The sequence below is a fragment of the Schistocerca americana genome, chromosome X, assembly GCF_021461395.2.
Source record: "Schistocerca americana isolate TAMUIC-IGC-003095 chromosome X, iqSchAmer2.1, whole genome shotgun sequence".
NCBI classification, from domain to species: domain Eukaryota; kingdom Metazoa; phylum Arthropoda; class Insecta; order Orthoptera; family Acrididae; genus Schistocerca; species Schistocerca americana.
The window spans coordinates 818,237,397-818,264,000 of record NC_060130.1 but is presented as its reverse complement, the minus strand read 5'-3'; the positions used below and the strand labels follow the sequence as shown (position 1 = coordinate 818,264,000).

General features: G+C 44.1%; 1 protein-coding gene across 10 annotated transcripts in view; it reads left to right on the top strand.

Moving 5' to 3' along the window:
* Nucleotides 1–26,604, top strand: part of LOC124555503 (bestrophin-2-like) — a 674,041-nt gene that overhangs the window by 199,906 nt on the left and 447,531 nt on the right. For 9 of the 10 annotated variants that reach the window (XM_047129429.1, XM_047129435.1, XM_047129433.1 and 6 more), the window contains exon 2: nucleotides 12,004–12,187. In XM_047129429.1, the coding sequence (XP_046985385.1) occupies nucleotides 12,009–12,187 (179 nt within the window). In that variant the 5' untranslated portion in view covers nucleotides 12,004–12,008. Of the gene's footprint in view, nucleotides 1–11,970; nucleotides 12,188–26,604 lie in introns of all 10 variants that reach the window. The other variant, XM_047129430.1, reaches the window with a different exon arrangement.

Here is a 26,604-nt window from a genome sequence, read left to right as displayed (position 1 = left end):
CATAATGGCACCTCAAAACAGCAGGGAACCTCCACTCGCTGGACAGTGTGTCTAAGGCGTTCAGCATGACCGGGTTGCCTCCAAACACGTCTCCGACGATTGTCTGGTTGAAGTCACATGCGACACTCATCGGTGAAGAGAACGTGATGCCAATCCTGAGCGGTCCATTCGGCATGTTCTTATGCCCATCTGTACTGCGCTGCATGACGTTGTGGTTGCAAAGATGGACCTCGCCATGGACGTCGGGAGTGAATTTGCGCATCATGTAGCCTACTGCGCACAGTTTTAGTGGTAACACGACGTCCTGTGGCTGCACGAAAAGCAATATTCAACATGGTAGCGTTGGTGTCAGGGTTCCTCCGAGCCATAATCCGTAGGTAGCGGTTATCCACTGCAGTAGTAGCTCTTGGGCGGCCTGAGCGAGGCATGTCATCAACAGTTCCTGTCTCTCTGTATTTCCTTCATGTCCGAACAACGTCTCTTTGGTTCACTCCGAGACGCTTGGACACTGTCCTTGTTGAGAGCCTTTCCTGGCACAAAGTAATAATGCGGGTGCCATCTAGACATGGCTGGGCTGCAGACAACACGCGCCGTGTATCTCCTTCCTGGTGGAATGACTGGAACTGATCGGCTGTCGGACCCCGTCCGTCTAATAGGCGCTGCTCATGCATGGTTGTTTACATCTTTGGGCGGGTTTAGTGACATCTCTGAAGATTCAAGGGGACTGTGCCTGTGATGTAATATCCACAGTCAACGTCTGTCTTCAGGAGTTCTGGGAACCGGGGTGATGCAAAACTTTTTTTGATGTGTGTATGAATCTCAACGTAACCTATGATAATGACGGTAGCTGAAGAAATGATTAGAAATTTATTCCACAGCCCGGGCTTGAACCAAAGACTCCTCGCTTACTAGACAAGGGTGTTAGTCATTATACCACAGCAACAGTACAGTTTAAGTAACACAACAAGTTGAGGACGTGAACTGAAGTTTGTGTGTGTGTGGGGGGGGGGGGGGGGGGGGGGAAGGGCGGGGAGTGGGGGGGAAATTGGACAAGAGTAGTCTGTACAGGTGAGTTATCTAAACTGCTAAGGTGGTATGATGGCCAGCATGCCTGAGTGGGAAGCAAGGAGATGCAGTTTCAGCTCCTGGCTGTCGCAGAAATTTTAACTCATTTCTTCAACTTCCATCATTATCGCATGTAGCAGAAGCTTTTACAAGTATCATACTACTCAATATGAGATTGTAAGCCACCCTTGATACGAATACTTTTTGTTTATTTATTTTCCCAAACTAGCTCCAGCAAAATGCCACCATCATTGGTGGTTTGTTTATTCTTTTTACTTTAAAATAATTTCTGTTTGTTGCCTTTTTTTCGCATACGACATGTCCTGTTAGTTGGTCGGCTTTTAGTTTATCGCCAGCCGGTGTGGCAGGGTGGTTCTAGGCGCTTCAGTCTGGAACCGCGCGACCGCAACGGTCGCAGGTTCGAATCCTGCCTCGGGCATGGATGTGTGTGATGTCCTTAGGTTAGTTAGGTTTAAGTAGTTCTAAGTTCTAGGGAACTGATGACCTCAGATGTTAAGTCCCGCCGGCCAGAGTCGCCGAGTGGTTCTAGGCGCTTCAGTCTGGAACCGCACGACTGCTACGGTCGTAGGTTGGAATCTTGGCTCGGACATGGATGTGTGTGATGTCCTTAGGTTGGTTAGGTTTAAGTAGTTCTAAGTTCTAGGGGACTGATGACCTCAGATGTTAAGTCCCATAGTACTCAGAGCCATTTGAACCATTTTTGTTAAGTCCCATAGCGCTCAGAGCCATTTGAACCATTTTAATTTATCTGAAAACGCAGAGAAAGCGTAACTTTTCAGTTTCGTAATAGTTCAGATGTTACTCCGTCTTACCGTTGCACAACAGGTCGAATATGGTCAATGTTGTTAAGTAATAGTAATACTTCTTTCTGTCTATTTATGCACACTACATAGTTCTTATTAGCGTTGAGGGTACTTGTCAATCTTCACACCAAACGGCCGCCCTATGCAGGTCATCCTGCATGTCGCTTCCGTTTTCTAGAGTTGAATCGTTGCTATATAGAACGGCACCATTGCATCGGCTCTAACAGTCGCTTGTTGTATTCTCAAATTTAGATCTGACGATTAAAAGCGACGTGTTTTTTCCTGTCGATTAAAAAGTGCTAAATATAATCAAAAATCTGCCCCAATGCTCCGTAAACTCGTGCTTTATTCACCAAGTCACAATATTTATTTATTTATTTATTTATTTAACCTGGCAAGATTAGGGCCATCAGGCCCTCTCTTACATCTAACCAGGCATTCTACTTATTTTACATTCATGTGTTTTAGTAGGCATGTTAAACTACATCTAGTACAAAAAGTGAAATAAACAATTTGAAAGGTACACCTGGAAAAATACATACATATAGAGTTTATATTCTTAGGTCACAAGTACTGTTATAATTAGACATTATTGAAGAGACAGATTTTAGATAGGAGTGCCGGCAGCAGGGAGTATGAGGGAGACTCATGGTGAAGGGAGGAGAAGAATAGAGACATGATGAAACATAATTAAGGAAATATAAAGGAAAAGAAGATTGCGTGGCTAATAGAGAAAGATGAAGAGGAAGGCATCTCAGGAGCAAGATAGGAGACGCTAGCTTTGCTATTTGACAGATGAGGGGATTGTCCTTGTACATTAATTTTGTGGAGAACTTTGTGAGGATGATAGTAGGAAATGCTTCAACTTCTTCTTAAAAGCAGCAGGAGATCGAATTTTGCGCAAGGTAAGGGGCAGTTTGTTCCAGAGGCGGACAGCGGCAACTGAGAAGGAGTTTGCAAAAGTTTTTGTTTTGTGAGTGGGCACAGTTAGGATACCAAATAAGAGTGACCTCGTGTTTCGATTATGATGACATGACAGGTTTTTAATCTCTGAAGCAAGGTACTGGGGTGCTTGCGCGATGAGGAGTCGGTGGAGTAGACATAGAGTGTGGTAGTCACGCAATTTGTCCGGCCGCAGCCACCCTAGCTCGGAGTATGAAGCACTAACATGATCATATCGGCGAATGTTTCAGGTGTAACGCACACAGGCATTCATGGTTAGCTCTAGCCGTCTTTTGTTTTCACTACTCATGCCTTGTTGAATCACATCACAATAGTGGAGGTTCGGTAGAACGAGTGCTTGCACGAGCTGGCGTTTCGAGTCCTGTGGGAATATGTTCCGAAACTTTTTGAGAGCATAGAGACAAGCAGACTTCTTTCGGCACACTGCGACTGTATTCTCCGCCCAGTTGAGATGCTCATCCAAAGTTACACCCAAGTTCTTCACTGTTTTCTGATATGGTATTGGAGTACCGTCGAGCAGAATAGGAGGTAGCCGTTCGCGGAAATCTGAACTTATTAATTTCTGATGGGCTATTAAGATTACTTGCGTCTTTTTTGCATTTAGTTTAAGCCCCGGGTTTTTCGCCCATCTCACTACTGAAGACAGATCATCATTCATCTGAGCGATTGCAGTGTTTACATCTTCAGGTCTGACGCTTAGGTACAGCTGGAGGTCGTCGGCATAGAAATGATATTTACAGGAGGACAGAACCGACGAAATATCGTTGACATATAAAGAAAACAAAAGTGGTCCTAAGACTGATCCTTGTGGCACTCCCGAGGAAACATGTTTCCAGGAAGATTTTTCATTTACGCAGACAACACATTGCTGTCTGTCTTTTAAGTAGCTTTCAAACCATCTCATTGCACTATCAGAGAAATTAAGCTGTTGCATTTTTCTGAGCAATATGTCAAAGTTAACAGTGTCAAAAGCTTTGCTGAAGTCCAGTAGCGTCAATATTGTTGCCTTTCGATTGTCGATGGCATATTTCAGGTCATCAGTTACTTTAATTAGAGTAGTGATTGTGCTGTGATGTTTACGGAAACCGGATTGAAATTTGTCATATAGGCTGAATTCATGCAAGTGTTCAGTGATTTGGTCATGAACAATATATTCAAGTGCTTTGGAAACAGCAGGCAGTATGCTAATTGGTCGGTAATCACTAGGCAGTTGCGGGTTTTCGATCTTAGGGATGGGTCGAATTAGGCTTCTTTTCCATGCAGTAGGATATATTCCGTTCACGAGGGAAAAATTAAATATGTCAGTTAAGACAGGTACTAAGATATCGGCAACATTCTTAATCATGGTTATGCCGATACTGTCGTTGCCTATTGCATCAGAAGAGATTCTCATTATTGCTTTTCTTGCCGTATTTGTTGTTACATGTTTTAGATGGAAGGTATCGTTGTTAGTTATCCTGTTTGGGGATTCTTGTGGATGGTAATTATCAGCTGTGCTGGTATTCAGAGGTGCAGAGAAGAATTCATTTAATTCGTTAGCTGACACATGAAAAGTAGTTTCCGATTTTGCCTTTCCTACCCCCAAGCTACGGAGATTCTTCCATAGAGTCGTGGGCGTCAGATCGCTGCATACAAGGGAGCGAGCGTGCCTGATTTTAGCATTGCGAATGCATTGTTTCTATATTCTTCGAAACGCTCGGGTTTCGGATCTGCCTTGAAACGCCTGTGGGCAGCATCCCTATTAGTCATCATTTGACGTAATTCAGCTGTCAGCCATGGAGCAGGAGATTTTCTTACACGGATTGTGCGCACAGGTGCATGTTTGTCATAGAGGGCAGTGAGTTTATCACCAAGTTCATTAATTTTGCCGTCGATTGTGGGTTTTCTGATTATTTGATGCCATGAGATTTCTGAGCAATCGGCTGTTAGAGCGTCAAGGTCAATACGTTTCATGTTCCTACAAGTTATGTAACGCGATTTGATCCTTGGGGGCTGCACAGAGTAGGCCAGGAATATTACATCATGTGCTGAGAGGCCAGGGGCCGATGTTTGACCAACATCTCTTACTTTGTCAGTCTGTTTCGTTGCGATTACGTCTATTAAGAGTATGACTGTGCGCCGTATGGTGTGTAGGTTGTAATGGAAGAATGTTCATGCTATTGCAACTAAACAGTCTTCTTAGGTTTATTGCGGAGGGAGTGTCTCTTAGCAGGTCTATGTTCAAGTCACCCATTACGATGACATGTTCGTATTGACACTGAAGTGAATGTAACTCCGACTGGAAGGAACTCATTGAGCTTATTTTTGGCGGCTTGTACACGACGCCAGTCAAGAATTTCCGACTTTGTATATTTATTTCAATGAACATGAATTCAGCCTCTTTTTCTTCAGCAGGATTTGACGTACATAAGACTTTCGCTTTGAGATCTGTTCGTATATACGCGCCGACCCCGCCACCTCGCTTTTTTGATCTGTCTGCTCTAAGAAATGTGTACCCTGGGAGATGAAAAGATGCAGAGGATATGTGTGGTTTCAACCACGTTTCGGATAAGAGGATTACGTGGTAGTTTAGTTGGTTGAAGAGGAGGCTAAGTTCTTCGTAATGCGCAGGTAAAGACTGGATGTTGCAGTGAGCTGCTAAAAGCTCTGACACGTTCTGCCGAGCAGCCTGGAGTAGGGTGGCAGACTGGTTTGTCCCTTTGTTAGGCACTACCTGCCGCGAGGGGCACTGGCCGCTGCTTCCGCCAAGTGACATAACACAGGGGTGTCCGAGATTTTGCACGCCCTGTTTGTGACACCGCGAGTGCCGAAAGAAAGGCACCTGCTAAAGATTTCCTGAGGTTGCGGGAGTATAGAAAATGGATTAGTGGTATTCTGTGCAAGGAGAATATGACCAAAATAGTGACGGCTGTGTGTCACTGTGTATCCTCTGTCGTACGAGGAGAAATGTAATTAGCGTATTTGAAACAGCTTAGGGTGGAAATAAGGGAGATAGGAGTGATTTAAGAGGCCGATGCTGCCAGCAGAGAGAAGTAAGCTTAGTAATTAATAGATTATCGTAGGAAGCTAGAATTAAATTGAAATTTACTAAAGTGATACTGGTAGTGATTATCGTAGGAAGCTACAATTAGATTGAAATTTGCTAAAGTGATACTGACAGAGATTTTTGTTATGAACAATTTAAACCGAAGAGATGGGTGATTAATGAACTAAAGGACAGACTAATAATTGCAATAGAACTATTTCAGAATGGAAGAGAATAAACTGAGAAAATGAAAAAAGAATTAGCAGTAACTAAAATTAAGTAATGGTTAGAGCTACAGACACCAAAAAATAGTGAAAAGTTAATACAGTTACAAAAACAATTAGTTGAAGGTACAAATATGGGTATAATTAAAAAATTAATAAAATTACAAGACTATATCTGAGTATTGGGGCTGTTACAATTGGAAATGGTGTTAAGTTTGCACTTTTGGCTCGAGTAGCTTCACTTAATACTATTCAGTTCTGTCATGTTTGTGACTGTCTTCTTTCCAGCTGCTGTCTTAATGATTACTCTGCCATCCAGAGTCCACACATTCTGAAGACCGAAATGGGATATGGCACTGTTTAAAATCTTTAGCCGTTCGTGTGTCAGATCTTCCCTTATTGTAAGCCCTGTCCTTGCTAACTTCTTCTTCTGGGTAAAGATCTCTGCCCTTTTTCGGTACGAGACAAATTTAATTATTATTGGACGAGGTTTGGTGGCACCTGGTAATTTTCGTCCCACCCGATGGCTCCTGTCAATGTCTGCCTTGGTCACTTCAACGCCTAATTTTTCACGCGCAACCTGTATAAGCAGGTTGTCCGTGTCTTCTTCCTTATTTTCTACTACTCCAAACAGTCGTAGACTATTTCGCCTTTGGTACTGTTCTAGTTCGTCAGTTGCGGCAGATAGTTTGACTTCCAACTCTCGTGCCTTTTTCTCATATTCAGACGCAGACATTTTTAGCGCTGTAATTTCGGCAGTATTGGCCTCAACAGTTTCACGCATTTTGGCCAATACTGCTGCCGTTACAATAGGAAATTGTATCGAGCGCCTCCGGGAAGTCGGGGAATATGGCATTAACAACGGTGACTTTATCTACTGCGTGTTGGATCTAATGATGAACAGAGAGAGCTTAGTCTCAGAAGACTTCGTTTACGGAATCCGTATGGCGAGTTTTTTTCCCCAAACTGGACGTAACAGTTGCCAAAAAACTTTTTGCATGATTTTGCAACTTATTAGTGTCAGTGATGTAAGCTTACAATTATGTAAAACCGTCCGACGCCTTTTTTTGAATCGGCAATGACTTGGGCCTTTATCCCGTAGTGCTATATCTACAACTAGCTGACCCAGTGAACTCTGTTCCGCCTTAAAGCCAATAAATAATCAGATTTTGAATGTTAACTTCAATTTTTTATTAGGAAATACAAATAAAAAAGTTAAGTATTTTAATGATTCTTTACGTTTTTTGGTACATAGCTTCCACTCTTCAATTAAGTACCTTGTGATACACAACATTTTCTGTTTTATCATCAGGCGCAAGAACAAACAACGCAGACGGTCTTCCAACCCGTGAACATGCCACATATAATTGACCATGTGAAAAACATGGATATTCCAGATTTAAACCACAAACTTTCAAGGATTGGCCTTGTGATTTCTTAATGGTCATGGCGAATGCAAAACGGATCGGAAATTGGTCTTTTGAACTTAAACGGCATATCGGTTGGGATCATCGGGATCCTCGGAATAAGAACTTCCTCACCTTCGAATTCTCCTTTGAGTATCGTCGCGTAAATAACATTGTTCATCAGTTTACTTACCACCAAACGCGTACCGTTGCACAGTTTTGGTTGGTTTATGTTTCGAAGAATGATTACTACGGAGCCAACTTTTAGGTGTAAATTGTGCGGAGGTAAGCCAGGCACATCCAAGGTGTTTAAAAATTCAGTTGGATAGTTGGTGGCTTCATCTTCATTTGTTACACAATCAATAGATTTGAATGAATGCATTTTACCAATGATCTCATTCTGAAATATGTAGTTTTGGTCATCTACATCTTTATTCTTAGCCGCCAAAATAGCTCACTCACTCAACCATTCATTACTTTTGTAGTTAGTAATGATGTTTGGGGATACTTTGTTGATACGTTTGTCTTTCGATGAGGCAAATTTTACAAAAAATTATCTGCATGCTGATCTCTGTTGTTCGCTCGACGATTTTGCATTGCTAACCGAACCGTTTCACGGGCTGTGTCACTTTACTCTTGTGATTGAGAAGCATGAAGTCGAGCCATACTAACGCGGCGCTCTTCACGGGCAATTTGTTGGTCTTCTTCAGTCCTTTCATTAGCAGTGTTTTTTTTGTATCCTTCTTGCATTACGGCTTTGTCGAGAAATATTCGATCGTCTTGGTCGCTACATTGTTAATGATGATTCAAAGAAAATACAAATTATTTCTTTAAATTTTTAATTAATGATATAGACTGATACTTAACCATAGACATTTAGCTGTCATTTTCGTTTTGTTATTCCATTTCAGATGCGTTTTTGTTATACCACGTTTTATAGTGACGTTTAGCTGACATTTGCGTTTTGTTATTCCATGCCAGATGCGTTTTTGTTATGCCACGTTTTATAGCGCTCTAAGGGGATAAAAAGTATCCTATGTCCGTCTCCTGGTTCTAAGCTACCTCTCCACAGACTTTGAGCCAAATCGGTGCAGCCGTTCTTGAGTTATAAATAGTGTAACTAACATGACTTTCTTTTATATATATACACTCCTGGAAACTGAAATAAGAACACCGTGAATTCATTGTCCCAGGAAGGGGAAACTTTATTGACACATTCCTGGGGTCAGATACATCACATGATCACACTGACAGAACCACAGGCACATAGACACAGGCAACAGAGCATGCACTATGTCGGCACTAGTACAGTGTATATCCACCTTTCGCAGCAATGCAGGCTGCTATTCTCCCATGGAGACGATCGTAGAGATGCTGGATGTAGTCCTGTGGAACGGCTTGCCATGCCATTTCCACCTGGCGCCTCAGTTGGACCAGCGTTCGTGCTGGACGTGCAGACCGCGTGAGACGACGCTTCATTCAGTCCCAAACATGCTCAATGGGGGACAGATCCGGAGATCTTGCTGGCCAGGGTAGTTGACTTACACCTTCTAGAGCACGTTGGGTGGCACGGGATACATGCGGACGTGCATTGTCCTGTTGGAACAGCAAGTTCCCTTGCCGGTCTAGGAATGGTAGAACGATGGGTTCGATCACGGTTTGGATGTACCGTGCACTATTCAGTGTCCCCTCGACGATCACCAGTGGTGTACGGCCAGTGTAGGAGATCGCTCCCCACACCATGATGCCGGGTGTTGGCCCTGTGTGCCTCTGTCGTACGCAGTCCTGATTGTGGCGCTCACCTGCACGGCGCCAAACATGCATACGACCATAATTGGCACCAAGGCAGAAGCGACTCTCATCGCTGAAGACGACACGTCTCCATTCGTCCCTCCATTCACGCCTGTCGCGACACCACTGGAGGCGGGCTGCACGATGTTGGGGCGTGAGCGGAAGACGGCCTAACGGTGTGCGGGACCGTAGCCCAGCTTCATGGAGACGGTTGCGAATGGTCCTCGCCGATACCCCAGAAGCAACAGTGTCCCTAATTTGCTGGGAAGTGGCGATGCGGTCCCCTACGGCACTGCGTAGGATCCTACGGTCTTGGCGTGCATCCGTGCGTCGCTGCGGTCCGGTCCCAGGTCGACGGGCACGTGCACCTTCCGCCGACCACTGGCGACAACATCGATGTACTGTGGAGACCTCACGCCCCACGTGTTGAGCAATTCGGCGGTACGTCCACCAGGCCTCCCGCATGCCTACTATACGCCCTCGCTCAAAGTCCGTCAACTGCACATACGGTTCACGTCCACGCTGTCGCGGCATGCTACCAGTGTTAAAGACTGCGATGGAGCTCCGTATGCCACAGCGACCGTCTGTTCATTGCAGTTGACAAAAATATTGTCTCTGTGAGATCGAAGTTGAGTGTACCAGTGAAGTCATCTGCTCGCGTATAACAGTGTAGGTGAAACAAAGTTAATCGGTGAATGTTTTTACTACCCACCCGATTCTGCTGTGACAGTTCTAGAGTAATTCGAAGAACTACGGTCAATAGCGCGTAAATATCCAAATCATGCAATACTGGTTGGAGCCGACTGTAAGCTGCTGAGTATAGGCGGCGGTGCACAAATGCTGCGCAGCTAGCGCCATTCGACGGCCAACACCGCGGTTCCTGGTGTGTCCGCTGTGCCGTGCGTGTGATCATTGCTTGTACAGCCCTCTCGCAGTGTCCGGAGCAAGTATGGTGGGTCTGACACACCGGTGTCAATGTGTTCTTTTTTCCATTTCCAGGAGTGTAGATTACTTACAGATTTTGACAAAAAAATTTGACAGCTCCAAAACTAAAGAACTTTTAGGGAAAATAACGCATTTTTCAAGTATTCGTCAATTTTTCATTATTTTTAAGATGTATTCTGCTATTCGGGGCGGAGAAAAATCCAACAAATCAAAAACCATGAAAATTGGTCCAGCAGATCTCGAGTTATAAGTGTTGTAACAAACCCGACTTTGTTTTATATATATAGATTACATCCGTAATCTACAACGCACTGTGAATTGCGAGACAGCGGGTAATTCCCATTATACCACTAACCACAGTATGTAGCGCGGGAAGAATGACTGCCCGAACGCCTTTGGCGATTCTACGGCTGCAGTAGTGGGAGTTGCAGTATATTCCTACATTCCTTACTCAATGCTGGTTCTTGAAACTTTTTAAGAAGACTTTCGTCCGATACTTAGCGTCTGTGTTGAGTCAGCTGGCACATGATATTCTGTAGCGTCTACCACGGGTGAAACGAACTTGTCACCACACGTGGTGATCTTCTTTGTATAGTTCAATATTCTTGAGCAATATTCGAGTATGGGTCGCCAGGGTGTTTTGTGAGAAGTCTCCTTTGTAGACAGCTTGCATTTTCGCAGCATCTTACCAATAATGGCCGGCTGCTGGTGGCCGAGCGGTTCTGGCGCTACAGTCTGGAAACGCGCGACCGCTACGGTCGCAGGTTCGAATCCTGCCTCGGGCATGGATGTGTGTGTTGTCCTTAGGTTAGTTAGGTTTAAGTAGTTCTAAGTTCTAGGGGACTTATGACCTCAGCAGTTGAGTCCCATAGTGCTCAGAGCCATTTGAACCATTTTTTGAACCAATAATGGGTGTCGGCCACCTGCTTTACCTACAAATGAGCCTTCGTGATCGTTACGTTTCGTATCTCCATAAACAGTTACTGCCAGGTATTTGTATGAGTCCACCGACAGCAGTTGCTACTCAGTGATTTTATAGTGGTAGAACAGTGCATTTTTTTCGTTTTGTGGAGTGCACAGTCTTACATTTAGGAACAATTAAAGCAAGTTGAAAATCTTCGCACGACTCTGAAATCTTATGAAGATGTAAACATAAATTTGTACTGCATTTTTCTGGTGGTACTTAGTTACAGATAAAAAAAAGTTTGACGTTACTGCTAATATTGTGTGCCAGGTCTTAACATACAACAAGAACAAAATCAAATGGCTCCGAGCACTATGGGACTTAACATCTGAGGTCATCAGTCCCCTAGACTTAGAACTACTTAAACCTGACTAACCTGCCATCACACATCCATGCCAAAGGCAGGACTCGAACCTGCGACACTTTCCTGGGGCGCACCTGAAGTGTCTATCTATCGATGATACTGCATCCGAGATAACACGCTGAGTTCGCCCTACAGAAATTTTTGAAATTTTGTGGTAAGTTCCTATGGGACCAAACTGCTAAGGTCATCGGTCCCTAGGCTTACACACTACGTAATCTAACTTAAACTAACTTGTGCTAACGACACCCCACACACCCATGCCCGAGGGAGGACTCGAACCTCCGACGGGGGTATCCGCGCGAGCCGTTGCAAGGTGCCTAAGACGGCACGGCTACCCCGCGCGGTTCTCTCTACGGAGAAACCCTTAACACAGACACAAATTTGGCTTCATGTCGGTAGGAGGCGACTCTGAGTGGGCGTGGTGCTGTGCAGGTGAGATGACGGTGAGCTACCAGTATGAGGTGGCGTCGTCGACGAGCGGCGGATTCACGCGCCTGCTCTTCATGTGGCGCGGCAGCCTCTACAAACTCATCTACCGCGAGCTGCTGCTCTTCGTCGTCTCCTTCGGACTGCTGAGTGCGCTCTATCGGAACGCCTTCACCAAGGACCAGAGAACGTGAGTACGCACTTCTCCCTTCTTTCTTAATTCTTTACATCTAACAATAGCTTTGGGCCACCACTATACAGAGTGCCCAATACATTTGGGTTCAAAATTGTACAGATGTTTTTGTTGTTGTTGTGGTAGGGGTGGTCTTCAGTTCGAAGACTGGTTTGACAAAGCTCTCTTCGCCTCCTCGCAAGCCTATCGGACGACAGTTTTGTTTTTCTCGATTATCGCATGCTCCCGAGTAGCCCCCGCCAGAAAAGGCGAACGGGGGCTATTTGTTCTCCGGAATATTTTCTCCGAGAGGTTGCCATCGACATTAAACCGTATAGTATAGCTTCAAGTCCTAGGGGGATATAACAGTTGCAGTTTCCCGTCGTTTTCATTCGTTCGCAAAATCGACGCAGTAACGAAACTTTGGTTAAGACCAGTCAATCATCCAGACTGTTGCCCCTGCAACTACTGAAAGGATTGCTGCCCCTTTTCAGGAACCACATGTTTATCTGGCCATTTCACAGATACAGTTTCGTTGTGGTTGCGCCTACTATTCGGCTCTCTGTATCTTCGAGCCACGAAAGCCAGCGCACCTCGGCGAGGTCCACGGTTTATAGAGAGATACAGATGTACGAGGGTGAGTCAAATGAAAACCTTAAATATTTTTTAAAATATTATTTATTGTGAAGAAATAGTACAAAGCTGTATCACTTTTCAACATAATCTCCCCCACCCTCAATGCAAGTCCTTCAGCGCTTACAAAGTGCATAAATTCCTTTAGAAAAAATTCTTTTAGTAGTCCGCACAACCACTCATGCACCGCGTGGCGTACCTCTTCATCAGAACGGAACTTCGTTCCTCCCATTGCGTCTTTGAGTGGTCCAAACATATGGAAATCACTTGGGGCAAGGTCTGGTGAGTATGGTGGATGCGGAAGACACTCAGAATGGAAGTGAACCCAGGTTTAGTCCCCAGTAATGATTCTTGCAAGGAAGCCATCACCTTCTCGTTCAAAGCGCCGAAGAAGTTCTTCACAAGCATCAACACGTGGTTCTCTCATTTCAGGAGTCAGCTGCCGTGGCACCCATCTTGCAGACACTTCGTGAAACTGGATCACATCATGCACAATGTGGGTGCTGACCCATGACTAATCTGTAAACATGCTGCAATGTCATTCAGTGTCACTCGGCGTTTTTTTGTTTTGTTTTTTGTTTTTTGGCTTCAACTGCTGCAGTGTTCTGTGGAGTCACAACTCGTTGTGCCTGGCCTGGACGAGGAGCATCTTCCACTGAAGTCACACCATTTGCGAACTTCCTACTCCATTCGTAGGCGTCCTGATGTGACAAACATGCATCACCGTACTGTACCTTCTTTCGTCGATGAATTTCAATAGGTTTCACACCTTCACTACGAAAAAACCGAATAACAAAAGGCTGTTCTTCCCTGGTGCAAGTCGCAAGTGGGGCAACCATCTTTATACTGATACTGCGACAGTATGCGTGCATCTACACTAGGCTGCCACCTACAGGCGTTTTTGCACGCTGTTTGTAGCACGCTTGCCAACTTACAGGATAATGGCGCGAAATTTTGATTTGTTATTACAAATTTAAGGTTTTTATTTGACTCACCCTCGTAGTTGATATGAAACAGAGTGCTTCGAGGTAACGAACCAATGGTGAGAAATGAGCATCCAGTTATTTTTTATTCACATAAAAACCTAACAACTTACTGAAAGTTAGCTCGCAGCCATTGTTGATCGTGACATGGGATGTAGCGAAGGCTGTGCTGCAACAGTATACGAATAAACCTAAATGTTAAGGTTTAGGTTTACTAACACTCTTTATTCCGTATTCACTGGGTTGACAAACGGTGAACAAGAAGTACAGAATAACATAGTCCAAAAACAGTCCGGGTCAGAGGCGGTAGTTGTCTTCTCGGCCACAGGATCCTGGCAGGTTAGGCGGCGATCACCTAGAGGGTGTGGCGTTTGTCTTGTGGCGACCATTCGCAGCTCGCAGCGCCATCAGCGGTAAGGGCGGAAAGTCTGGACCGATTTCGGACAGTTGTGATAGCTCCATCTCGCCGTCCGAGACGGTAACGTCATTGAAAGTACGTTTATCATGCACACAAATGTGAAACAAATAGCTACGAGTTACAGAACAAAAGGCAGTTGCAGCGATCAAAATGCAGTCCACAAAATCGCAGTATTAATGAAGAGACATATATACACTACTGGCCATTAAAGTTGCTACACCAAGAAGAAATGCAGATGATAAACAGGTATTCATTGGATAAATACATCATACTAGAACTGACATGTGATTAAATTTTAATGCAATTTGGGTGCATAGATCCTGAAAAATCAGTACCCAGAACAACCACCTCTGGCCGTAATAACGGCCTTGATACTCCTGGGCATTGAGTCAAACAGAGCTTGGATGGCTTGTACAGGTACAGCTGCCCATGCAGCTTCAACACAATACCACAGTTCATCAAGAGTAGTGACTGGCGTATTGCGACGAGCCAGTTGCTCGGCCACCATTGACCAGACGTTTTCAGTTGGTGAGAGATCTGGAGAATGTGCTGGCCAGGGCAGCAGTCGAACATTTTATGTATCCAGAAAGGCTCGTACAGGATCTGCATCATGCGGTCGTGCATTATCCTGCTGAAATGTAGGATTTGCAGGGATCGAATGAAGGGTACAGCCACGGGTCGTAACACATCTGAAATGTAACATCCACTGTTCAAAGTGCCGTCAATGCAAACAAGAGGTGACCGAGACGTGTAACCAATGGCACCCCCATACCATCACGCCGGGTGATACGCCAGTATGGTGATGACGAATACACGCTTCCAGTGTGCATTCACCGCGATGTCGTCTAACACGGTTGCGACCATCATGATGCTGTAAACAGAACCTGGATTCATTCCAAAAAATGACGTTTTGCCATTCGTGCACCCAGGTTCGTCGTTGAGTACACCATCACAGGCGCTCCTGTCTGTGATGCAGTGTCAAGGGTAACCGCAGCCACGCTCTCCGAGCTGATAGTCCATGCTGCTACAAATGACGTCGAACTGTTCGTGCAGATGGTTGTTGTCTTGCAAACGTCTCCATCTGTTGACTCAGGGATCGAGACGTGGCTGCACAATCCGTTACAGCCATGCGGATAAGATGCCTGTCATCTCGACTGCTAGTGATACGAGGCCGTTGGGATCCAGCACGGCGTTCCGTATTACCCTCCTGAACCCACCGATTCCATATTCTGCTAACAGTCATTGGATCTCGACCAAGGCGAGCAGCAATGTCGCGATACGATAAACCGCAATCGCGATAGGCCACAATCCGACCTTTATCAAAGTCGGAAACGTGATGGTACGCATTTCGCCTCCTTACACGAGGCGTCACAACAACGTTTCACCAGGCAACGCCGGTCAACTGCTGTTTGTGTATGAGAAATCTGTTAGAAACTTTCCTCATATCAGCACGTTGTGCGTGTCGCCACTGGTGCCAACCTTGTGTGAATCCTCTGAAAAACTAATCATTTGCATATCACAGCATCTTCTTCCTGTCGGTTATATTTCGCGTCTGTAGCACGTCATCTTCATGGTGCAGCAATTTTAATGGCCAGTAGTGTATTACGCCAACTGAAGGTGGGTGAAAACCCGAAACGCGTCTTGACATGAATAAATTTATATAAAAAGCGTATAACCGGTGTTTTTGTTAAAGTCGTTTAATCCACTGCCGCGAATTTCAGCCACCATTATCGCGGATAAGTTCAAATGTGTGTGAAATCTTATGGGACTTAACTGCTAAGGTCATCAGTCCCTAAGCTTACACACTACTTAACCTAAATTATCCTAAGGACAAACACACCCATGCCCGATGGAGGATCAGCCGCACAGTCCATGACTGCAGCGCCACAGACCGCTCGGCTAATCCCGCGCGGCTCGTGGATAAGCTTCGTTAGTCTTTCAAAGCAATATGTTCCGAAAATTTACAGTTTGTGGAATATCGAGGTTAATCAGGGAGAGGAACGGATTGCCATTGTGAATTGACTTCAGCATTGGAAGTCACTCTCTTTCCTCTACTGTAATTCCATAGTTGTAGCATTTGATCCAACCAGTGGCAAGTTACGCGATCTTACTTAGTTTCTGTGCTAGTTTACTCGTTGGAGTTTTTGATGGTTCAAGCTCAGAGTAAAAAGGATGTGTCACGGAAGATCCATTGAGAAATTAAGAGGAAATTGGAAAGACGTGAAGAGTGGAGATCTGCTGCGAACTTAGCTGCTGCCAACCAATCCTCGGACTGATGACTACAGAAGAAGTTGGACATGAATTGGGAATCCTATACTGGGATGCGGAATGATGTGGTCGAGCTGGAAGTCGGTCTGTTATGATTAACGGATTTTAAGTTCTTTCGTTGGGGTGCAGTACTTACGGATAACAGAAAAAAATGAAATGAAATGAGTGTATGTCATCATTGGCCGGGAGGCCCCATCCGGGGAAGTTCGGCCGGCGAGTGCAAGTCTGATTTCAGTCGACGCCACATTGGGCGACTTACGCGACGGTGATGAGGATGAAATGATGATGAGGACAACACAACACCCAGTCCCCCAACGGAGAAAAGTCTCCAACCCGACAGGGAATCGAACCCGGGCCCGCTTGTATGGGAGGAGAGCACGTGACCGCCCAGCTAAACCGGCGGACGTAATAGAAAATGTGTGGGTTGAAATCTCGTGTTGGAACGTCTTCGACTTCGCTCGAATCAATCGTAGCTCGCTTTCCTCGGGGAGAGTGCCGAATCGGGTTTACCGCAGAATGAATCTGGACACCTGGCCACGTGACAGGAAATCAGCATGTGCAAGCACCTCTTTCCTCTACTGCGGTGGCTGCGGCTGCTCCTTCAACAGAATGCGGGCGTGCACGTGGGGTATGACTTACGTTAGTTAGTGGAAGCTACGTGGGACATGGAGCAACCTATGAAATTTGGATGAATACTCCTGTACTGTCAGTATCTTTATCGCGTAGATATTACTACTTACTTTCTATATAAAGCGATTCACTTAAAAATAGTTGAACAAATCAGCAAATATAATATTCTCAGTCAGTAATAATTTGGATTTTAGAAGAATCTTTCGACCATCCACAATTTTACTCACAAAGTATTGAAATATTTAAAAGTCAAACTATTATCCACTGGAAATTTTTGCGATCTGTCGAAGACATTTGACTCTACACATTACAACATCCTATTAGAGAAATTTAAATTCTGTGGTTTTCAACGAACAATAACTGGTTAATTTCACACATAACTGACAGACAGCAGAGAGTCATATCAAACACTCCAGGTGGTTTGCATGAGGACACTACTTCTGACGGGAAACAAGTAAATACTGATGATCGACGAAGTTCAATACTGAGTTTGCTCTTATTTCTGCGGCCGATCAAACAGGAATAGTGCTACTCGCTGATGATACGAGAAGAGTTATCAGCCTCTGTAAGCATGTTAAAGTGTAGGCTTCCTTACTTCCTTCCCATTCATAAATATCACATCCAGTAGTATTTTGACACAGTTCCACATTTAACATGTTTCTGTGTAATGAATACTTTGACTATTAAGGTATTAGATGGTGTAAATCCGTAACCCTCACGTAGTCCACCATTTAAAATCCTAGGCATACTAACAACAGTCTCACAATACACCTATTAAGTCGTGAATTTTGTGGCTATCAATCACTCAAATTCATAAATTTAGTTCTCGGAACAATAATTATTTCCATTATACACAACTTAAATTTTCTGTTCCACAGAAATGGCCAACGTATGCAGCCATGTGAGTTGCTTGCGGTCACTAAGTTTAATTTTAGATTGAGATTAATGCAAAATCCGGTCATTTCAATGGACAGCATGTAGCCAAAATTTCACTACAGTTATGTAATATATCTGTGAACCTGTTGACTTGTTTCACTCTATAGAAAGATATCATCGACAAGACCGACGGTATCTGCAAATGAACCAAACTAAACTGTACCTTAAGAAATGGATGACGTCATACGAAATATGGAAGTGCCAAACAAGGGCGACGTCAACAACTGTCTACTGACTGGGTTCTCAGGTTATCCTCGATTCTAACCAGCGTCTGGCGGATGGAGGGGGGGGGGGAGGAGTTTGTTTGAAGACAGATAGAACAGATTATCAAGGGCTCTTTCATTTCTGTGACGGACTCGGCCACATATTTCTTACTTGTGCACATCAGTTCCAAGCAATTTTTTCCTACTAATCAACCAAAAGCATTGCGCGATCGAAGGCATAAATTTAAAACATTCTACATATTTCAACATCGTTGGTTGCTCGTGATAACACCTGAGCTACAAACCTAACCATCCACCTAATTATGCAGAAAAAATGCACCGACACACGTTGCGAATAAAAAATTTAAGTCAGTGACTGGTTACGTCGCTTTTTTATGTTTGCAATAGACAGTGACAGAAACAACCGACCAAACACTTGTATGTGCAAATGTTCTTTCAGTCTCTTAATTCACCATTTTGGCTAACTGACTCTCTTGTATTTATGAATCGCTTCAGAAAAGTTTTTATCACAATAAATATACGTCACATAGTTGAGATGAAAGTAAACTATTGGCCATTAAAATTCCTACACCAAAAAGAAATGCAGATGATAAACGGGTATTCATTGGACAGATATATTATACTAGAACTGACATGTGATTACATTTTCACGCAATTTGGGAGCATAGATCCTGATAAATCAGTACCCAGTACGCCTGGGCATTGAGTCAAACAGAGCTTGGATGGCGTGTACAGTTGCAGCTGCCGATGCAGCTTCAACACGATACCACAGTTCATCAAGAGTAGTGACTGGCGTATTGTGACGATCCAGTTGCTCGGTCAGCATTGACCAGATATTCAATCGGTGAGAGATCTGGAGAATGTGCTGGCCAGGGCAGCGGTCGAACATTTTCTGTATCCAGAAAGGCCCGTACAGGACCTGCAACATGCGGTCGTGCATTATCCTGCTGAAATGTAGGGTTTCGCAGCGATCGAATGAAGGGTACAGCCACGGGTCGTAACACATCTGAAATGTAACGTCCACTGTTCAAAGTGCAGTCAATGCGAACAAGAGGTGGCCGAGACGGGTAACCAATAGCACCCCATACCATCACGCCAGGTGATACGCCAGTATGGCGATGACGAATACACGCTTCCAATGTGCGTTCACCGCGATGTCGCCAAACACGGATGCGACCATCATGGTGCTGTAAACAGAACCTGGATTCATCCGAAAAAATGACGTTTTGCCATTCGTGCACCCAGGTTCGTCGTTGAGTACACCATCGCAGGCGCTTCTGTCTGTGATGGAGCGTCAAAGGTAACCGCAGCCATGGTCTCCGAGCTGAGTCCATGCTGCCGAGCCGCGCGGTATTAACCGAGCGGTCTCGGACGCTGCAGTCATGGACTATGCTACTGGTCCCAGCGGAGGTTCGAGTCCTCCCTCGGGCATGGGTGTGTGTGTTTGTCCTTAGGATAATTTAGGTTAAGGGAGTGTGTAAGCTTATGGACTGATGACCTTAGCCGTTAAGTCCCATAAGATTTCACACAGATTTGAACATTTTTGAACATGCTGCTGCAAACGTCGTCGAACTGTTCGTGCGGGTGGTTGTTGTCTTGCAAACGTCCCCATCTGTTGACTCAGGGATCGAGACGTGGCTGCACGATCCGTTACAGCCATGCGGATAAGATGCCTGTCATGTCGACTGCTAGTGATACGGGGCCGTTGGGATCCAGCACGGCGTTCCGTATTACCCTCCTGAACCCACCGATTCCATATTCTGCTAACAGTCATTGGATCTCGACCAAGGCGAGGAGCAATGTCGCGATACGATTAACCACAATCGTGATAGGCTACAATCCGACCTTTATCAAAGTCGGAAACTTGATGGTATGCATTTCTTCTCCTTACACGAGGCATCACAACAACGTTTTCCAGGCAACGCCGGTCAACTGCTGTTTGTGTATGAGAAATCGATTGGAAACTTTCCTCATGGCAGCACGTTGTAGGCGTCGCCAGCGGCGCCAACCTTGTGTGAATGCTCTGAAAAGCTAATCATTTCTATATCACAGCATCTTCTCCCTGTCGGTTAAATTTCACATCTGTAGCACGTCGTCTTCGTGGTGTAGCAATTTTAATGGCCAGTAGTGTATGTAGTATGGAGGTATTACATTCAAGGTGCCGGTAGCCACGTTTTCTTCTTTGTCTTCTTGGCCCACTCTTCAAAACGACGAGATTCAGGAATCCATTTTCTGTCTGTCTTGTAGCTGTTAGTGAAGCGAACTGAAGAAAAGTTTACGTTGCCGATCTTTGTATACGAACAAGGCTAAGTACGAACACACCAATCAGAATTCATCCTCTCATCCTGTAATGACCTCGAGATCGACGAGAGGTTAAGCGCTAATCTCTCCTGCTCAACAGCGGCAGCTACTCTCTATGTTAATACCAATCACACAGCTCATTCACGAAACTAACTTGATTTGTGAAACGATCTATCGCCCCTAGAACAAAATTTTACCTCACTTTTATGTTCATCTCGGTGAGAACTATAAGCAAAAATTCGTGTTTCAAACAGACCGCTGGTGATAAACGAGTACAATTTTGCGGACATGTTACAGTGATAGACATTTCCATTTGCTTATTTGCTCATTTGCTTTTTTCCGTACTTTGAGAGGTCAGCTCCCAGTCGCGGACTGACCTCATAAGGACTTTTATTTAAAAGCGGAAGCCATTTAATTCCAAATTTAATGACAGCTAGTACAGGAAAACCTTAAAAAAAATCATACCGCTTTAATTATACCAGTACGATATATTGTTAAGTTACTCATGACAACATTCTATAATATGGATAGGAAAGCGCGAAGTAGTATGAAATCAAACAGGGAGGCAGCATCCCAGACAAAGTCTGGATTAAATAAATAAATAAGAAATGGAACACATGGTGAGGGAGTGGTAAATAGGGTGTTAACTTCATAATATTAGGTCTCCACATTTATGAGAATTTAAACTGTAAGAAGCACATTCTGGAACTCTTAAAACAACTTAGATCTGCAACGTTTCCACTTAGAATCATTGCAAATCTTGGGGAGAGACAAATCAGTAAGTTGACATATTTTGCATATTTTCATTCATTACCGTCATATGGAATAATGTTCTAGGGTAACTCATATTTAAGAAAGAAAGTCTTCATTGCTCAAAAATGTGCTGTCAGAATAATATGTGGTGCTCATCCACGATCATCTTGTAGCCATCTGATTAATGAGTAGAGCATTCTGACCACTGCTTCACAGTATATTTATTCTATAATGAAGTTTGTTGTAAATAATCCACTGCACTTCAAAAGAATCAGTAATGTATATAATTATAATACCATAAGAAAAATCACATTCATTACTTCACATTAAGATTGTTTTTGGCACAAAAGGGGTGCACAATTCTGCGACTAAAATTTCTGATGACTTACCCTAGGCTATAAAATGTCTCACCGACAGCAAAGTAAAAATTGAAAAGACGCTGAAAAAGTTTTTCTTTGACAGCTCTTTCTTTTCCGCAGAAGAATGTCTATTGTTGTAACGGGTAAAAGGTGGTAGGTAGGAATTACTAACTCACATCTGTATGTTTAAAAAAATTAATGAATAAATAAACTAAATAAAAAAATAAAAAATAAAGAAATTTGCAAATATTCAGCACGTAACTATATTTACAAATTAATTTACAATGAGAATGTAAAATGGCTTTTTCCATATCATTAAGTTTTATTGTGGAGAATGATCCATAGAACATGAGGCTAACTAACTATCCAACAGATGAACGTCATTAACGATACTTATTTATTTATTTGTAATATGTCTCTTAATTAAAAAACATAGTTACTTTAGGAACAATACAATTGCAAGACAAATTTTAAGGCAGTTAGCGCGACCATTAATCTCATTAAGAGCCTGTTAACACCACGACGAATTCCTGTACGCTTTAGTCTATTTCTGTGTTTATTTTTAGCGTACATTGGCGCAGAGTGCGGTTTTTAACAGAAGTCACTTGTGGTAAGTGATGTCGTTTTCTTCCCTGCCATCTTCGCTAAATCAGTATGATCATCAAGTAAAGAAGACCAAAAATTCAGAATATTCCGTTCCTTGAAAATTTTACGTAACTACATCTGTAGAAAATTTTCTAAAACTGTCCGCTTAAACGGAATTAAATTATTGCATTTGACTAACATCGACAGAAAATGAATCTCTAATAAAATTTTTATCTGAGATGGGTTTTGGGGAATATTCAAAGAAACTTTGTCGTAAATCGTGGAAATGTCGAGCTTGATGTCTAACAATGTGAGTTTTGTATATGCAAGCAACAATGTGGAGATTAATGAATGAATTTTAGTTTCCGTTTGAGAAACATCGTTCTCGTAGTTGTAATGTCTTTATCATAACTAACATTTCGTTTCTCAATTCTATCATAACAGTTAATTCCTCTAACTCCAATGCAGTCTGAGGTCAGCCTCTGTGCCACCACGCCACCGAGCGAAGTGGCGCATTGGGAGAACGACGGTTCATACCCCTGTCCGGTCTTCCAAATTTAGGTTTTTCGTGATTTTCCTAAATCACTTAAGGCAAATGCAGTGATGGTTCCTACGAAGAGGCCACAACCGATTTCCTTCCATATCCTTCCGTAATGTGAGCTATTGTTCCATCTCTAATGACCTCATTTTCGACGGATCGTTAAACTATAATCTTCCTTTCTTCCTCTTTTCTTCTTCGGCATCCCCAGTACCTTTTCTGTTTCACTTCTCGAGAATAGGGTAGGGATTATGTTCGATGTGGCTTGTTGGCAAAACTGGTGACACAAACCAAACGTCTGAACGTTCGAGAAAGACATTCAAGATACATATTTCTCATAACGTATTGCAAGCTACAATGATCGCCAGTTGACATGGTCACAAATCAAAAACTTATCGAAACTCAGCTTAAAAGTGATAATATCTTTCTTATGTGTATCTGCATTAACGGGAAACCTCACTAAAATCTTACGGATCTGAGATACATGGAGTAGAGGTTGAGGACCACTCACCTCTGGTAATTACTCCAAGCAGACTTCTGTCTTCAAATTTTTCTTCACAATGGAATATAAGTATCAGGAATGTTTCCATCAATCAATAGCCGTACCGCTGCGAATAATAGTGGCATTGTAATCATGAATTGAAGTGTAAAGCAGCTTACAGAACTAAAACTCAGTCAGGCTCTTATCATCAACGGAGTCCATGTCGAACTCTGTTCCGGATTTGGTAAAGAATTTCCTTCCCACGAGACGATAAATGGAAGAGTACAGGTCACACCGACCCATGACGAAAAGGAACTGCAGCTGATCCACAGAACTACCCTCCTGCAATGCCCACATCTATTCGTAGCAAAATCGTAGAACATACCATGACTTCAAAACTTTATAAGCTACATGGAATAAAATAACTTTCTCCATGAAAATTGGTATTGGTCGCAAAAACGTCGGTCACGAGGCACTGAACACGAGTTCTCTTCACACGATATATCCTCAATGCCGAAACGATGTCGATTCCATTGTGTCTCACTGTTTAGAAGCACAAAACGCGTGGGTGTTTTCAGCTCGTTACTAAACGCAAATACATAGGAGGTGAAGGAATCCAGGTTGCAATAATATGCGGTACGGCACACTGTTGGAGAGAAGGATTATTATTCAAGAAACACATAGTACTATTAAATTACTTATCTTCAGTAGTTTGTAGGACTGCAGCTGCGGCTATGAACTGACAAGCACGTAACATGGAATACCATGAACTAATACAACATATTCTCAGGGACTAAGCCTGATGGGCCCTCCTCAGAGAATCAATGCAAACATTACAGAACTGGCTGAGGGCCGATTATGAAAGTGCGTCTGCCTAGGTTGAAACCTAGTTAAGAAGTGAACGAGGCACACTCCAGTTCCGTCGAGCTGCACAGCCCGCTAGAGTGCGCTGTGCTCGGCAGACGACGGGCTGCCAACCTTGTATTGGCGCGGCGTTGTAGTAGTATCTATGGCAATGATATTACAGATTCGGGGTCTCTAGATTTTCGGTGCCACATGGATGCCTTCTAAAAAAAAGTACTGTAATATGAGATATTTAACCAGGTTTACGACTGAGTCGAAATTGCCTGGAAGGTTGGGCGCAGCACGTTATCCTGGATGGAGAGTCGTTTAAAGACACACATGTTACTGATTTGGTGAGTATCTTCAGTTGCAAAAAAATGGCTCTGAGCACTATGGGACTCAACTGCTGAGGTCATTAGTCCCCTAGAACTTAGAACTAGTTAAACCTAACTAACCTAAGGACATCACAAACATCCATGCCCGAGGCAGGATTCGAACCTGCGACCGTAGCGGTCTTGCGGTTCCAGACTGCAGCGCCTTTAACCGCACGGCCACTTCGGCCGGCTCTTCAGTTGCAGTCTCAGGTATTTCGCACTTCATGCAGTTACCTCTCAGTAAATTTTGCCCATTAAAGTTTGCAGTAGTATCCAGCAATATCTAGACAAAATGTCAGTTTGGTGCAAATTTCATCCTCCTCCAAAGGAAGCAAAGCTACGCGTTCTGGCACTGATCATCCACTCGTGACCGACCGACCATCGTGTCGTCCTCTGCCAATGGCGTTATCGGTTGCGTGGCGTGTGTTGTCAGCACACCTCTTCCGGCCATTGTCGGCTTTTTTGACCCTGGAGCCGCTACTTTCCCTCAGTTGCCCTCACAGGGCTAAGTGCACCCTATTCCAGTAGTCCTACCAGGAAAAACTCCCTGGCAGTACCGGGACTCAAACCTGGGTTCTCCACGTACCAACCAGAGACACTACGTAGGCAGACGAGCTAGCTTTTCATGTAAGTTATCTTATCATTTGACCCCAGGATTAAACAGTCTCAATCAGTCAGTAAAGTGATACAAATAGGCCAACTTTGGAGTAACGGCGTGTAGATATATAGGGTGAGCAAAATAAGACTGGTCCGGGAGATATATCGTGCAACTTAAGATAAGCAGAGCAGCTTACTTCACCTGTCCCACCCGTGAATGATTTAAGCTGAGTTGCCTGTCTTAAAGTGCACGCCGGCCGGTGTGACCGAGCGGTTCTAGGTGCTTCAGTCCGGAACCGCGCGACCGCTACGGTCGCAGGTTCGAATCATGCCTTGAGCATGGATGTGTGTGATGTCCCTAGGTTAGTTAGGTTTAAGTAGTTCTAAGTTCTAGGGGACTGATGACCTCAGATGTTGAGCCCGATAGTGCTCAGAGCCATTTGAACCCACTGGACTCGCATTCGGGAGGACGACGGTTCAATCCCGTCTCCAGCCATCCTGATTTAGGTTTTCCGTGATTTCCCTAAATCGCTTCAGGCAAATGCCAGGATGGTTCCTTTGAAAGGGCACGGCCGATTTCCTTCCCCATCCTTCCCTAACACGAGCTTGCGCTCCGTCTCTAATGACCTCGTTGTCGACGGGACGTTAAACACTAATATCCTCCTCCTCCATTTGAACCATTTTTTTTTTAAAGCTCACAAAATATTTATCAAATGCTCAAATGGCTCTGAGCGCTATGGGACTTAACATCTGAGGTCATCAGTCCCCTAGAACTACCTAAACCTAACTAACCTAAGGACATCACACACATCCATGCCCTAGGCAGGATTCGAACCTGCGGTCGCGCGGTTTCAGACTGAAGCACCTAGAACCGCTCGGCCACAACGGCCGGCAAATATTTGCCAGGCGAGTCATTTTGCCCACCCTGTATGAAGTACTACCACCACTCGCTTGTAGATAAAGTAAATACGAATAGGGGGCTACGATTCATCCCTGGGATACTGGAAAGCTGTGGTCTGTCTGCAAAAGAGGTTGCACAAAAAACGCTTTTACAGCACAATTGAATGCTGTGCTAGTGTATCGGACCTATGTCAGGTCAGCTGTCGGAGAACACCGAGTGTATACAATTAGGGACGATGCTAAGGGAAACATGCTTGTATGATAAGCGAGACTGTGTAACAAAAATGTTGAAAAATCTTAACTAGCAGATAAGCAGAGATAAACACTGTACATGTTGAGAGAGCAGCGCGGAGTGGCCCCGCTGTTAGAGGCGCCATGTCACGAAATGCGCGGCCCCTCCCGCCGGAGGTTCGAGACCTCCATCGGGCGTGTGTGTGTGTGTGTGTGTGTGTGTGTGTGTGTGTGTGTGTTGTCCTTAGCGTAAGTTTAAGGTAGTTTAAGTAGTGTGTAAGGCTAGGGACCGATGACCTCAGCAGTTTGATCCCTTAGGAATTCACACACACTTTCTTCCGAGAACTTCCTTCCAAAATTTTATAACCAACTTTCATGCAG